Genomic DNA, 15,990 nt, shown 5'->3' on the forward strand with positions numbered 1-15,990 from the left:
AGAGATTCTGAGTAAGATTTACTTTAATGAAGGTCCTCTATTCTTTTAGTAGCAGCTGGCAAATGCAATGATCTCATTAGAGTTTGTGTCATATTCATTGTAAATAAAATAAATAATGTTAACTTATTGGTAGGGAAACCATATACCAAAGTAGTGACTGACAGTAATTAAGTTATCAATTAAAATCCCTCCCTAATATATCCCCACCGACTAATCCTGGTAATTATAACTTGTAATGTAACTGAACACTAATATATACCAGCCCATCCAATTGATCTGTATGATTTGCTGATGTCTTGGTAGTGGCAGAACTGCAGCCCCCTGGATGTGGACTATGTGAGCTTTAATTACCCAGGGTGTCTTTTTTCACAACCTGCACTTCACCTTTGACCCGTGCACGTGTTATCTATTGGTGCTCACATTGTCATAAAACCTACATTGTCGATGAGCTTATCTTTAATCTAAGCCTACTTTGATACCTTAAGCTAATATATTCATCTCTTACATGAAATTAAAGCCGCTCGAGATCAAACGCTTGTCTATTTTAGCTTTATGGCCCAGAGCCTGAACAGGATCAAAATTTTAACTTAAGATAGCACTGGCTAAGTAGCAAACAAAAGTATGAAGTTAATTCAACAGTAATTCACTTTTTATGATGAACACATTTTGTTTCATTGAGGGGGTACAGAGCAATAATCACATTCAATTAATTTGTTAGTGGAGTTGGAATGATTAACTGTTTATATTTCCCTGTGTGTAATGTATCATAAATGTAAAACCCAGAGTGATCCTATATGTACTGACTAACACTAACACTGATCTGAAATAAACTTGCTGAACACCTCTGGAGTTTTTGTGTTGTCACTAATGTGCCTCCTTTCTTCCTAGTGGGAGTACGAGAAGTGGAAGTTTGAGAAAGACTGCCAGGTAAAACTGTACTCACTGTCCTCCGGTAAAGCGGTCCGGATCAAACAGAGCGGAGCCATCGACGCACTGGGCAGTGACATGGACTTCCATGGTAGTAAAACTTGTTGTATCAGACATAAAAATTACGTCATGGACTTCCATGCATGGTAGTAAACTTTGTTGTATCAGACAAAGAATTACATCATGCATGGACTTCCATAGTAGCAAAATTTGCACCAGACCTAAATATTACAAAATGGACTTCCATGGTGAATAAATTTTGTTGTATCAGACATAAAAATTACAATTTGAAATTCCATGAAAGTAATTAGCTTGTTGAATCAATTATATACATAATATACTATAATGAAAACAGTGCCATAAAAATAATGTTTATTGTATCAGACATCAATATTACAACATAGACTTCCATGGTAGTAAAAGTTGTTCTATCGGTCATTAATATGACAACCTCAATGATAGAAAAGCTGGTAGAAATTGCAAAACTTCCAGGAGAGTAAAACCTCTTGTTTTTGACATTGATGTTACAGCATGAACTTCTATATAGATAAAACTGGTTTTATCAGACATAAGCCATAGGTCTGTAGCTCCCTGCTATTTCCCTGGACAACCTGGGAGCTTTAACACATTTTGTACAAATATTTGATTCAAACAAATTTCTCTTGACATTTTACTACAGATAACATCAATTTATTTGCCTCTGATATTCTTTTTAACAACATCACCAACCATGTAAAGTGTTTACATGTAAAAATGGCTACCTGAGACCTGCACATCAATTTAACTCACTGGTATTTCAATTTTTGAGGTCTGCTAGCATGTTTAAGAGAAAGTCTGAAGTAAATAAAGTGACAATATCAGGAGTAAATTGCCTGAAGAACTTACTGGCACAAATATTTTTCCCAAAATTTGTGTCTGTATAAACAAAACTAGCACAATGTTTTGTGCACTGTATTATGATTGCAACTTTTTAACAAATTGATCTGTAGCTCCAAGGTCATCCATCCAATTTTTTCATAAACACATAGTATTACACACTGTGGTAGTAAAACTGTTGTATCAGACATTGAAATATAAGCTGACATGAACTTCCATGGAGGTATATATGCTTGACAGCTGACGTGAGATGGACATGGGTAGGGAAGGTAATTATAACAGAGAGACATTAAATCATAAACATTCATCTAAGAAGAGTTTGTTATATCAGACATAGAAATCTACCTTGTCTTATATTTCAATGGGTCCCTGTTTTGAGCCATCTTTGACAACTGTGTTAAACAGTTTGAACCCCTATTGATCCTGTCTTTAACAGCTTTGGTTTGAACCCTTATTGATCCTGTCTTTGACAGCTTTGGTTTGAACCCTTATTGATCCTGTCTTTGACAGCTTTGGTTTGAACCCTTATTGATCCTGTCTTTGACAGCTTTGGTTTGAACCCTTATTGATCCTGTCTTTGACAGCTTTGGTTTGAACCCTTATTGATCCTGTCGGTGACAGCTGTGTTCAGTGTTTTGACCTTGTTTTTAACAGCTGTGTTCAATGTGGTCCAGAGGAAAGTGATGGTGCGGATGTTCAGCAGTGTCCCAGACCCTAACTCATTTGTTTGCATCGATAATGGCAAGATGGTTGCACATGTAAGTCAGTCAGCAATATTTACGTTATAATTGTGTGAATTTTGCAATGCAAAAGCGTACAAAAAATGTCTCCGACTTAATTTCAAATGACTGGTGGTATTTCTTCCTAAGGGAATTGTCATGACTGTATCATTTTAAATCCTTAGATGTTATAGATTTAATTACATTGATCTTTATGCTTTGCAAAGTCAGGAAATGTCTACAAATGATAATTGGAATAATTTGTTTTGTTGCAGAAGGGCAGTGGCCCTTACTGTGAGTTCCGACTGAGGGTCCAGGGGGACCGCTCCATTATGTTCGAGTCGGTGAAGAACCCGCTCCAGTTCTTGACCTTTGATGAGGAAGGTCACCCAGCAGACGTCCGGGGGATCCTGGACAAGGAGAAAACTCGGAGATTCTTTGTCTACTGCAAGGTAAGGAAGCCAAGGACAAATGTGTAAAGTAGAGTATGTCTTGTTGTCATACATATACAGTAACACAGGCTTATAATGAAGTGTCAAGGATGGGCTCTTTTGCTTTGTTATAGGCATACTTTGTTATATCCATCATTTATGAAGTCACGAGGAATAAAAAACACTTCATTGTAAGTGACAATTCATTATAAGCATGTTCGCTATAACCGCGTTTTACTGTATGTCTTATGCAAACAGTTTTTGTTAAATTATGAACAAAATAACCTCTTTATGATAATACAAGTTAATTATAAAGGTATGAATGGTTTACATTTATCTACTTCAACGACCTGTTTTTCTTCATTATAACAGGGAATGTTCAGGCACCGCGGGGTGGTGGTGTTTGCTACATCTTTATATCAAGCTATCAACATAAACGGAGACCTAACAATGACCGCCCTCGGAACACCGTCCAGTAAAATGGCACAGTTCAGGGTTCACAAGGTGGCGGGCAATGGTATCAGAATGTTTGAGAGCATTTCACATCCTGGGAAGTACATCCGCCTGAAGGATGGGAAGATCGATTGTCAGGTGAGGAGTTTTGTTAGCCAATAGATGGTCAGGTAAGGAGTTGTATTAGCCAATAGACTGTCAGATGAGGCATGTATTAGCCAATAGATGGTCAGGTAAGGAGTTGTATTAGCCAATAGACTGTCAGATGAGGCATGTATTAGCCAATAGATGGTCAGGTAAGGAGTTGTATTAGCCAATAGACTATCAGATGAGGCATGTATTAGCCAATAGATTGTCAGGTAAGGAGTTGTATTAGCCAATAGATTGTGAAGATTTGTAATCAGTGATCTCTAAGATATAATCCAGATTTTGTATTTTATTCTTTATGTAGGGTATCCGGGATGAGGCCTCACATTTTATTGTAGAGAAGCGTAGATCTGGGGGATATGTCAGCCTGCAGTCTGCTTCACAGAGAGGCTTGTACCTGGGAATGAAGCCGGACGGTAGAGTGTGGCCGACAGTGGATACTGGGGTCCACAATGTCCACCTGTTTCCTCAGGTTGTCGAATGTAAGCCCACATTTCTTCCTGTGATAGCAAAGTATGGTGAAGAGTATTAGATGTAGGACAGGTCACTGAGTGTTAGCCATGTTTCTTCCTGTAATACTTAAGTATGGTCACTGAGTTTTTAGCCTACGATTTAGAGCAGGTCATTGTGTATTAGCCCACATATATTTACATTTTCCAGTGTCTATGCCTGTGATAATACTATGTATCGATTTTGTACTATATAACTCATAAAGCCAAATTGAGGCACCAGCGGGGTTTTCTTATTTATATTTAGATATTTAATCGTACGATGCTTTAAAATTATATAAAAATAAGTAATAAGGAATCATTCTTTGAATCATTCATTATGAGGTGATAATTTCAGTCGGGACGTGATTAAATCTATCATAAAACCCTTCGGGCTTTATTGGATTTGATCACGCCCCGACCGAAATTATCACCTCATAATACTCAAAGAATGATTCCTTATTCCTTATATCCTCCTCTGATATGAAGAAATGGTTACGCATTTATATAAGACTAGAAAACAGGTCATTGTTTGTTAGCCCACATTTCCTCCTTTGATATTAAGGTATGGTTAAGCATAAAATTCTGTAGAACAGGATTGAGAAGAAAAACAAGTCCTTATTTTCATCAACATTTCAAGTTAAGCTGAAAAGATGTTATGAAGAATATGCATGACTCACTTAGAGGAAATAGGAACTATAGAGGGGGGCCGAAAAGTAGTCAGATATTGTACAAATAGATTGTGTAACCAATTGATTTTTTGTATTGATTTCCATTGATTTGACAGGGGGAGTAAGGAAGACTCCTAGCATTGCTGAAGAAGAAGAGGTAGAGGAGCCAGTGAGATCTGAGACCCCCAGGGAGGAATCTCCACCCCCAGTCAAGCCCGGCCATGCTGGTCAGTATAGAGTCCTTGACATAACAATCTCTGAAATTTCTCTTTCCAAATAATATGTTCAAAATCTACAAAAGAACAAACCAGTCCCAAGTTTTTGTGTGCACCTCCTTGTTTAACAATAATGTATAATTCCTGGAACTTTTAGTGTTTTTGACTGAGGATGCTCGATTTCGTGTGGGGGGTGAGTATTGGGTTCTCTGCAGTAACCCTCCCCGTGCTTTCTCCTTCAGGCTGATATAACCATCATTTTTATATATCATGATTTGATTTACCCATTCTGACATTGCATTTGATTGTATTTGAGTTATTCTAATACTTGTACTAAAATCACAATGTATACTTGTATGCTCACCTTCCTCATCCCAGCCATAATTTGATTTAATGATACCTCTGGTGGTACCAAGAGTGTGTTTACCACAAATGGCAACAAGTTTTTATTCAAATTATGAAGTCATAGATTAACTATTAAATTTCAAAAAATGAAAGACATTAAAAATTATTTTCCTAAAGAGAAAATTATGAATTTGGTGCATTGACACCTGAGCTAAGAAGATAGCTAGTATACAACGTTGTTATTGATAAGTAATGATTGTGTTATTTCATTCTAGTAACTTAACCAGGTAACTGAACACACTTTTCAGCTGATCACTTTATATTACCAACCACAACCTTTGTGGTCTGAATAAGTTTCTCCTACACAGTCAATTTCTAGCTGATCTGTTGTTGTATTATTATGATATATCAAATTCAAGCTGCTCTATATCTGTAACGTAGGATATTCGACTTGATGACATGATACATTAACTGTTTCTTTGACACAAAGTATATAAACAAATGACCTGATAAAAGCGTTTCTTGGAAACAAAATGTATAATTTTATATCTTTTTCACACAAAATGTTAAATTTGAGAACATGATCAAAAAATTTCTGTGACGCAAATTGTGTAAAAATAAAAATAACATGATGCAAGACTGAGTATTTTTATGACACAACATGTGTAACTAGATGATATGATACAAATATTTCTGTGACACAAATTAGTAACTGAATGACATGATACAAGTATTTCTGTGATACAGATTTGTAACTGAATGACATGATACAAGAATTTCTGTGATACAGATTAGTAACTGAATGTCATAATACAAGTATTTCTGTGATACAGATTAGTAACTGAATGACATAATACAAGTATTTCTGTGATACAGATTAGTAACTGAATGACATCATACAAGTATTTCTGTGATACAGATTTGTAACTGAATGACATGATACAAGTATTTCTGTGATACAGATTTGTAACTGAATGACATGATACAAGAATTTCTGTGATACAGATTAGTTACTGAATGTCATGATACAAGAATTTCTGTGATACATATTAGTAACTGAATGTCATGATACAAGAATTTCTGTGATACAGATTTGTAACTGAATGACATGATACAAGTATTTCTGTGATACAGATTTGTAACTGAATGACATCATACAAGTATTTCTGTGATACAGATTTGTAACTGAATGACATGATACAAGTATTTCTGTGATACAGATTTGTAACTGAATGACATGATACAAGAATTTTTGTAACATAAAGTTTGTAACAGGATGACATTATAAGTTTTTCTGTGACATGAAGTCTAATTAATAGCAGGAGTGTATAACATGCGTCTAATTGTTGTTTTAACTCTCAATCATAGGGACTTCATTTATTTTCAATGACAGGAAATATATTATAATTCTGTTTGTTGTCTAATCTGATGTCAGGATCATTGGATATATATGGAGTGTCTATTCATAGTTTGAAGTTTCAGGATCAGTGACAATGGAATGTCTTAAATTTGGGTTTTTGATTAGATGTGTGTGTGTTAATTTTATCTTTTTTGTTGGATGCAAGTAAATATTGTAAAAATTTAAAAAGATGTCTTCTTTATTGCATGCCTGTACAGTGTTTATTTTGTGGCACATAATACTGACCGGTGTAAATTAATACATCAAATACCTCCGCTTTTTTCTGAGTGTTTTAATTTTTTATACTATATATCATATTATCATATGCTGTTAACTTGTTCCGTATTTTAAGCTGTGTCATTATATTGATTCTCTTGTGCAGTGTCATATATTCAAATTAAGTATTTTGATATCCATTTTTTTTCTTATATAGTTTTAGACTTTGCAAGAACAAATTTAAGCTATAACCCCCAAATCCTATATTTGATATGATTTTGTATTTCATGTACCGTACAATACATTGTACATTGTATATGATACAATTTTGTAAAAGTTTCCTTAGTAATAAACTGAACTCAAAGTCTATATATATTTATCTGCCAATGAATAAGGTTTGAGATTCAGAGCTTCATGCACTCTTATTTCCTGCTTAATGTTTATATAACATTTTCTTTCATATAAAAGTTTTAGGTAGCAAATCATGTTTTTAACAGTGTGTTTATTCTTCTAAAATCTAATATCATATAATTTTAACATTATGTCAAAGCGAGTTGTTCAAGTATTTACAAACGTGCTGGTACATGTCTACTGGAACTGACTTATGTGCATATAGATAGAATAATTGTTTGATCTTGAAAATAAAAGCCATATATGAAAAAAAGCTTGATTTATCTGGTGTTTTTGGCAGAGGATGATTGGAACATCCATGTGTCCACCATTGAGGAACTCAGGAATGCGGATGTGGCTCTTGTGGTTTACGGAGAGACCGGGAATTCCGGTGGAGTCAGGCTGGAGGCGCCACCTGGAAAGCCAATCTTTCAACCAAACAACGAGGACGGATTTAGGGTGAGTATTCTCTTGTTAAAGTTGAATGCTACACCAAAATTTTATTTTAAGGATTGTTAAAGTATCTTTTCTGAAACATGATTTCATTGCTCAAAGAAGGATACTGTAAATTCCTTATTAAACGCGAGGAATTATATATCCGCGTAAAATCGCGAGAAGCATCCCTCGCGGATTTTAAAACCTCGTTTTTATTTTCTGAGAGTTAAGAACTATCAGAAATATGAATATATCTCCCGTGTTCGCGATTTTATATTCTCGCGATTTGATACAACACAGCAGGATCGCAGAATTAAGTACTCGCGTAATATAAGGAATTTACAGTATGCACTCTTCATTATTTTTTTTCAAACTTTTAGAAATATTTAATAAGTGAAAAATCAGTCTGTCAAGTTAGACATTGTAGTTCAAACTTTGTCTTATGTATTGTAGGCCAGCCTTAAGGTGGGTAAATTCTACAAGATTCGCCTGGAACTCATTCCAAAGTCAGCAGAGAAGAAACCGTCCTGGAAAGTGAATGTGGTCAAGTTAACCAACGTGGAGACAGAGGAGACCTTGGTCTTTCGGTTTGACCGGTGGTTGTCAAGGGAACATGAGGACATGGAGATCATGAGGGAACTTCCTGCTATCTGGCCAGGGGAGGAAACTCCGCCAGGTAAATGACTTGTCTCCCTCCAGTACTGTAATGTCTGCTGATAACTCTACAGCAGTCTTGTTCCCTGGTTACTTCTAAGCTTCATTGTTTTCCAGTCTTTAAATACTATGTGCTGGTACATACTGGGGATGTGGATGAGGCAGACACAAATGCTGAAGTTTACCTGAACATTTTTGGAGAGAAAGGTGACACAGGAAAAAGAGTGCTGCTTAATTCCAACAACATCAGCAAATTCAGGAGTGGACAGGTAAAGGGACATGAATATTTCAATATGTCATATAATATGGCATCTTGATAGATGGCTCTTGTTTTATGATATATACCAGTATGGCATACAAAGTCTTCATATATCATAAAAAAACTTTATTAGGTGGACATCTTTGAAATTGAGGCTGTTTCTCTGGGAAAATTAGAGAAATGCATTGTGGGACATGATGGGACAGGAAGTGATCAGGGATGGTATTTAGACAAGATCATGATCAGAGAAAGTGAGGAATCTAAGGAGGAGTACATCTTCCCTTGTGAAAAGTAAGTTATATAGATTTTGTATGTGTAAACAATGCCTTATAACTGGCCTTTGGTATATAATGTCTTAAGTTTCTTTTAGAAATGATGCTATATCTATTATAATGAATTCCTTTTACAGGTGGCTGGATGTGAATAAAGAAGACAGGCGCATTGAGCGGACCTTGGTTGTGAAGGGTAGGTGACAGATGAACCCTGACCTCTGACCTTTGGCTTCCTACCCATACTTCCTTGCCAGTAGGGAGTTGTCTTTAACACTATGCCTCCCTCCCATAGCATTTAGACATTAAAACATGGTGCTATGGCTGATTTTGTGATTAATCTCTCTAATTTTCTGTGATAAATTGCTTGTGGATATTTTGGAGCTATGACTGTAGTTTAGTTAACAATAGGACTCGAGTGTCTGTATATATACACTAGAAGACTCTGTACTAGCTAGTGGAGACATAGTTTACTCCAATAATATATTTTCAGATACATTGTAGCTATACATATTGTAATTATTATAATTTACAGTAGTGTTTAGGCGGTATAGTCACACACCCCTCTGATCTCATTGATTTAGGAACAGAATACTTTGATCTGCACTAAGAGATTTTTTTCTCTCCAATCTCTCAGTAGAAACTTCACAGACAGAAAAGCATCAATGTAGGAAAAGGAAATTTCACATTTTAAGTTTATTTTGTACAACAAATTTCCACTGCTTTATTATACACAACAACATTTTTAACAAGTCCAAAAGCTGATGATTTGTTAAGTTCTCAGAAACTTACTGGTGTATTATTTTAAATGAAATCAGCCAAGGTTTAATAGATCAAAAATAAGTGTCCATAGGCAGTAGTGATATAGGATGAATTTTACAGAGTCCGTGTGAGGACAAGTTACCATGCACAAAATAATGTGAACAAACTCTTAATAAATGCTAAGGAAAAAATTATTCATTGACTGCAGAGGTGGAGGTCAGAATTTTTATTTGCAATGGTATCAAAAACATACATGATCAATTTTAAGATTTATTTTATTTATTAATCAGCAAAGTGGTGAATGAAAAGTCAGTTCCATAACTCATCATAAGACATCATATAGTCAAATGCTGGCTGGTTAATATTACATTTAGGCTAAATTGGTATTTTAAAATATTATAAGTAGCTTTAAGTGAATTACACTATAGACAGTGTTGGGGTAACCTCCCAAAGTAAGCCAGTGGGCCATAGATACTACATATGACGATGACTTTTGACTTGTGTTCAATGTTGACTGCTTTAATATTCTCAGGATGTATGTATGTAATGATATTCTGTTAAATTCTCATTTCTTCTTACACTGAATTAATTACATTATCCCGTCTGCATGTGACAGCAATTTCCTCATTATACTAATTAACATGTAATAATCAACAGTATGCTAGTTAATAACCAAGTAATGTAAAGAATACTCACTCAGTGCATGTTACAGTTTGTGTCTGCATGACTAACATTAAATACTCATGCATATACCCATACAGTTGAGTAATTTTTTGCCAAATATATCCAGTATCAATTTATCCCTTTGCAGATGTATCAGATACTAGTATTACATTTTCATTTGAAAATCTGTGTTTTAATGACCATTCTATCTATCTGCAGTCTTGTAAAATATTGTTGGTATATTTTAAGTAAGTTATCAAATTTTGTTTCTTTTAATTTGTGCCATATCATATCATAGATATTATAATAGATCATGTATTTAAAAGCTTTTGTATGAATTTTTTTGTGTAATATAATATGAAGCAGCATGTGATTTTGGAACACTTGTGTATCTACGCAGTTGTCTGGTTTTTAAAAACATCTAAAAATCAAAATATTGTTTTACTTCAAAAATCACCAAGTGCTTGTATAACTGTGTTGTCACTAATTACACGTGAAACTGTTAACCTGTTTGACAGATTGAATTGTATTGTGTTTAACCCTGTGCCTTACCAGCTTGATTTTAGTGTCATATTTAGATGTAATTATGAACCAGTAGCTGGTTTCCTCTAGACAACGAATCCTCTGTAGCTAATTGACAATAAACGTGTACACTTGACAAGATGTGTGTTTGTCCATTTTACCAGAACCTGCTCCTACCATTAGATATTCAGACATCAAGGGTAAGCCGTCCAATCATGTACCACTAACTGTTTATCTGTTGCTAATGACGACTAACCTGTTTGAGCGGTTTGTTCGTTTTGTGATGTCTCAACACAAGCTACAGAACCAGGATGTTATTGTCCATATCTTTTGTACTTCACTGTAACCCAATGACATTGTAAATCTATGACACTGTATGTAAACCTGTGATACTGTAAACACCAACACCGTAAACCTATGACACTGTTAACTAATGACACTGCAAAGACCGTAAACCAGTCGCTCTGTAAACCTATGACACCATAAATCTTCGACACTGTAAACCACTGACACTTTATTCCAGTGACACTGTAAAGACACTAATCAGTGACACAGTTAACAACAGACACTTTAAGCCTGTGACACTGTAAACCACTGACACTGTAAACTATTAACATAACAAACTACTGACACCATAAACCTTTGACACTGTAAACTGATACTGTAAACTACTTACACTGTAAACTGGTGATGTTATAAATCAGTAAACCCCTTACACCGTAAACCCCTGACACTGTAAACCTCTGACACTGTCAACCTCTGACACTGTAAACTACTGACACTGTAAACACTGATATTGTTAACCACTGACACTGTAAACCTATGACACTGTAAGCTGATACACTGTAAACCAATGATGTTATAAACCAATGATCTGAAAACCCCTGACACAGTAAACCACTGACACCATAAACCTATGACACTGTAAACCTCTGACACTGTAAACCTCTGACACTGTAAACTACTGACACTGTAAAACACTGCTACTGTAAACTGCTGACACTTTGAATCAGTGAAGTTCTAAACTAATGATACTGTTAAACCCTTTTACTGTAAACCATTGACACCATAAACCTGTAAACCAATACAACACAGTCATGGTTGTTTGAGTACCACCCAAACCATATAAAGGCAGACAATAACAAATTACAGGAAGCTCTTTGTTTGATGGGATTAGCTAAGCTCAACCAAGCCAATAGCTCTCCCTTGATCAATTATGTATCAACTTGATCAATTATGTATCAATACAGTTTAAAATTGCTAAAAGCTGATCATGCGGTTCTGTGAGCTTTAATGGGTTCAGACCAAGAAATTTATGTTTGACGTGCTTGACGTCTCTCAAAACATTTACTTGTTCTTGATACTCATCTGAGGGAAATGGTTTCACAATTTCAAAAAAAATCACAAAAACATTTAGATGAAAAGTGAAGGAGATCCATATCTGCTGTTCAATATATAACGCAAAGTTACGAGGGCTTTTCACCATGGGCACGATACGTTGGAATTATTTTTCCAGAAAACATTTCAGAAATTCTGAATATATTCTTTGGCTTTCTGATTAGTAAAGAATTAAATTTGAATATAAATGTCACTTTTCAAATGGACCGGACTACCATTGTAAACAGATTCAAGATTTTTTAAAATACATGTAATAATTTATTTAAACGATTTCCGACCATGAATCCAGAATCGGAAGATCCATCTTAGAAGTTTCATAGTAGCAAGACGATGGGGAAGGCACAGTGTCGTAGATTATCTCTTATCTTTATGTCAACTACAAGATCTTTGATGTGTTATGTATAAAGCCTGGACTGCTAGAGGTACATATACAAGCAAAATTGATGACTTAATACTTGTAAATGAGTGGCACTGGTAAGCAATTTGGGACTATTTTTATATAAGAGGAGTGGGCATGTGTTTTGAATGTAATTCTCCTGTCAGTGTATTCTATGCATGATGGCTTTAATATAATGAGTAAGTATATACAACTGTTTGGTGGTGTTGGTCATTTTGTTGTGATTTTTCACTTCATGCAGATTTTAAGTCAATCAGTTTATCACTCACCATCTTATCAATGTTGTTTACATGTTGTGGATGATGGTACCCTGGTACCATGATTGCATTGCTGAATGTTGTCAGTCATTTGCATCTTTCATTTAATAATTCAGATAATATCAATTGTAAACTATGATAACATTTATTTGTATAGCAGTACATACATTATTACTTTATGTAATAATTCTCAATCATTGTCCAGTTCAGATTTAAGAAATCTTTGAATTATCTTATTTATAAATCTTATTTTGTATTGATGCAAATTGTTTTAACCACTGAGGACATTGTTAATGCACTGGGTCTTGCAATCTAATATTGTATAGTGTGCAGTCGGTGTGGATTTTGAGACAGACGAGGGGTTCTCGATTATACCATGGCTGATGTTAAGTGATTTTGCTTTGTAGAAGTTCTTCCAGTTCAAGTGGATACCATCATTGAAGAAGATGAGGAGAACACCATCAAAGGTGAGTGTCAGAAGGAAAGTTTAATGTCAGAATTTGTAATCTATCTGTAGCCATATTGCAGTATCGGGTATGTGTCTCAACTTGTGCCACGTACAAACTTATTTGTTTAAGTGAAAATCAAAATTGCAAGTCAAAGCCAATGCTCAACAAAATAAAAGATTGAAATTAGTGACCTTTCCTGGATTCAGAAGAATTCAATTCAGGGGAATTGAAACTCTCATTAACTTCTTTTGCAGAAGGTGACTGGAAAATATGGATCACCACTGGTAAGGAAGAATCCATGGCAACCAGCAACATGGTGTTCCTGTATGCCTATGGTACCAAGGGTAGTGCTGGTCCTCTTAAGTTAGGCAGCGGTAAAGATGGCTTCTTCCGTGCGGGTACCACAGACATCATCAAGGTATGGATCCGGTAACTCACAGAGGAAATAAAATATCAAATTTTTTAAAAGGATGAGTCAAATATATTTGTGTCTGTAAAAGAAATCTTATAACCTTGTAGAACTTCAATCATCTATGGTTACTCTAAAATGTGAAATTCTGAGAAACATCTGAGGATATTAAAGGACTTCTTCTGCTTTTTATCTTAAAGATGTCCTTTGGCAGTGGGGCTGGAGAAGTGTACAAGATTCGCATTGGTCACAATGAGGCTTACCCAGGGAGCGGCTGGTATCTAGAGAAGGTAACACTCCTCTGATTAATAGGAGTATAGTATATAGAAGAGTGGCTGGTAACTTGAGAAGGTAAGGCTCCTCTGATTAAAAGGAGTATAGTATATAGTATAGTGGCTGTTATCTAGAGAAGGTAACGCTCCTCTGATTAATAGGAGTATAGTATATAGTACAGTGGCTGTTATCTAGAGAAGGTAAGGCTCCTCTGATTAATAGGTGTATAGTATATAGTATAGTGGCTGGTATCTAGAGAAGGTAAGGCTCCTCTGATTAATAGGTGTATAGTATATAGTACAGTGGCTGTTATCTAGAGAAGGTAAGGCTCCTCTGATTAATAGGTGTATAGTATATAGTAGAGTGGCTGGTATCTAGAGAAGGTAAGGCTCCTCTGATTAATAGGAGTATAGTATATAGTACAGTGGCTGGTATCTAGAGAAGGTAAGGCTCCTCTGATTAATAAGAGTATAGTATATAGTAGAGTGGCTGGTATCTAGAGAAGGTAACGCTCCTCTGATTAATAGGTGTATAGTATATAGTAGAGTGGCTGGTATCTAGAGAAGGTAACGCTCCTCTGATTAATAGGTGTATAGTATATAGTAGAGTGGCTGGTATCTAGAGAAGGTAAGGCTCCTCTGATTAATAGGTGTATAGTATATAGTACAGTGGCTGGTATCTAGAGAAGGTAAGGCTCCTCTGATTAATAGGAGTATAGTATATAGTACAGTGGCTGGTATCTAGAGAAGGTAAGGCTCCTCTGATTAATAGGTGTATAGTATATAGTAGAGTGGCTGGTATCTATAGAAGGTAACGCTCCTCTGATTAATAGGAGTATAGTATATAGTACAGTGGCTGGTATCTAGAGAAGGTAAGGCTCCTCTGATTAATAGGAGTATAGTATATAGTACAGTGGCTGTTATCTAGAGAAAGTAAGGCTCCTCTGATTAATAGGAGTATAGTATATAGTAGAGTGGCTGGTATCTAGAGAAGGTAACGCTCCTCTGATTAATAGGTGTATAGTATATAGTAGAGTGGCTGGTATCTAGAGAAGGTAAGGCTCCTCTGATTAATAGGTGTATAGTATATAGTAGAGTGGCTGGTATCTATAGAAGGTAACGCTCCTCTGATTAATAGGTGTATAGTATATAGTATAGTGGCTGGTATCTAAAGAAGGTAACGCTCCTCTGATTAATAGGTGTATAGTATATAGTAGAATGGCTGGTATCTAGAGAAGGTAAGGCTCCTCTGATTAATAGGTGTATAGTATATAGTAGAGTGGCTGGTATCTAAAGAAGGTAACGCTCCTCTGATTAATAGGTGTATAGTATATAGTAGAATGGCTGGTATCTAGAGAAGGTAAGGCTCCTCTGATTAATAGGTGTATAGTATATAGTAGAGTGGCTGGTATCTAGAGAAGGTAAGGCTCCTCTGATTAATAGGAGTATAGTATATAGTACAGTGGCTGTTATCTAGAGAAGGTAAGGCTCCTCTGATGAATAGGTGTATAATATATAGTAGAGTGGCTGGTATCTAGAGAAGGTAAGGCTCCTCTGATTAATAGAAGTATAGTATATAGTACAGTGGCTGTTATCTAGAGAAGGTAAGGCTCCTCTGATTAATAGGAGTATAGTATATAGTACAGTGGCTGTTATCTAGAGAAGGTAAGGCTCCTCTGATTAATAGGAGTATAGTATATAGTACAGTGGCTGGTATCTATAGAAGGTAAGGCTCCTCTGATTAATAGGAGTATAGTATATAGTACAGTGGCTGTTATCTAGAGAAGGTAAGGCTCCTCTGATTAATAGGAGTATAGTATATAGTACAGTGGCTGGTATCTATAGAAGGTAAGGCTCCTCTGATTAATAGGAGTATAGTATATAGTATAGTGGCTGGTATCTAGAGAAGGTAATGCTCCTCTGATTAATAGGAGTATAGTATATAGTAGAGTGGCTGGTATCTAAAG

General features: G+C 35.6%; 1 protein-coding gene across 6 annotated transcripts in view; it reads left to right on the forward strand.

Annotated features, from left to right (window-relative positions):
• LOC105341240 (lipoxygenase homology domain-containing protein 1) overlaps positions 1 to 15,990 on the forward strand; it is a 43,889-nt gene that overhangs the window by 5,517 nt on the left and 22,382 nt on the right. For 3 of the 6 annotated variants that reach the window (XM_066066293.1, XM_066066294.1, XM_066066296.1), the window contains 16 exons: positions 889 to 1,018; positions 2,458 to 2,561; positions 2,798 to 2,974; positions 3,326 to 3,544; positions 3,858 to 4,035; positions 4,829 to 4,939; positions 5,085 to 5,120; positions 7,579 to 7,736; positions 8,166 to 8,388; positions 8,484 to 8,635; positions 8,759 to 8,916; positions 9,035 to 9,090; positions 11,006 to 11,041; positions 13,301 to 13,360; positions 13,597 to 13,760; positions 13,952 to 14,041. In XM_066066293.1, the coding sequence (XP_065922365.1) occupies positions 889 to 1,018; positions 2,458 to 2,561; positions 2,798 to 2,974; positions 3,326 to 3,544; positions 3,858 to 4,035; positions 4,829 to 4,939; positions 5,085 to 5,120; positions 7,579 to 7,736; positions 8,166 to 8,388; positions 8,484 to 8,635; positions 8,759 to 8,916; positions 9,035 to 9,090; positions 11,006 to 11,041; positions 13,301 to 13,360; positions 13,597 to 13,760; positions 13,952 to 14,041 (2,052 nt within the window). Of the gene's footprint in view, positions 1 to 888; positions 1,019 to 1,168; positions 1,176 to 2,457; positions 2,562 to 2,797; positions 2,975 to 3,325; positions 3,545 to 3,857; positions 4,036 to 4,828; positions 4,940 to 5,084; positions 5,121 to 7,578; positions 7,737 to 8,165; positions 8,389 to 8,483; positions 8,636 to 8,758; positions 8,917 to 9,034; positions 9,091 to 11,005; positions 11,042 to 13,300; positions 13,361 to 13,596; positions 13,761 to 13,951; positions 14,042 to 15,990 lie in introns of those variants that run through there. The other 3 variants (XM_066066299.1, XM_066066297.1, XM_066066298.1) reach the window with 3 other exon arrangements.

Source organism: Magallana gigas, chromosome 7 (assembly GCF_963853765.1).
Source record: "Magallana gigas chromosome 7, xbMagGiga1.1, whole genome shotgun sequence".
Classification (NCBI taxonomy): domain Eukaryota; kingdom Metazoa; phylum Mollusca; class Bivalvia; order Ostreida; family Ostreidae; genus Magallana; species Magallana gigas.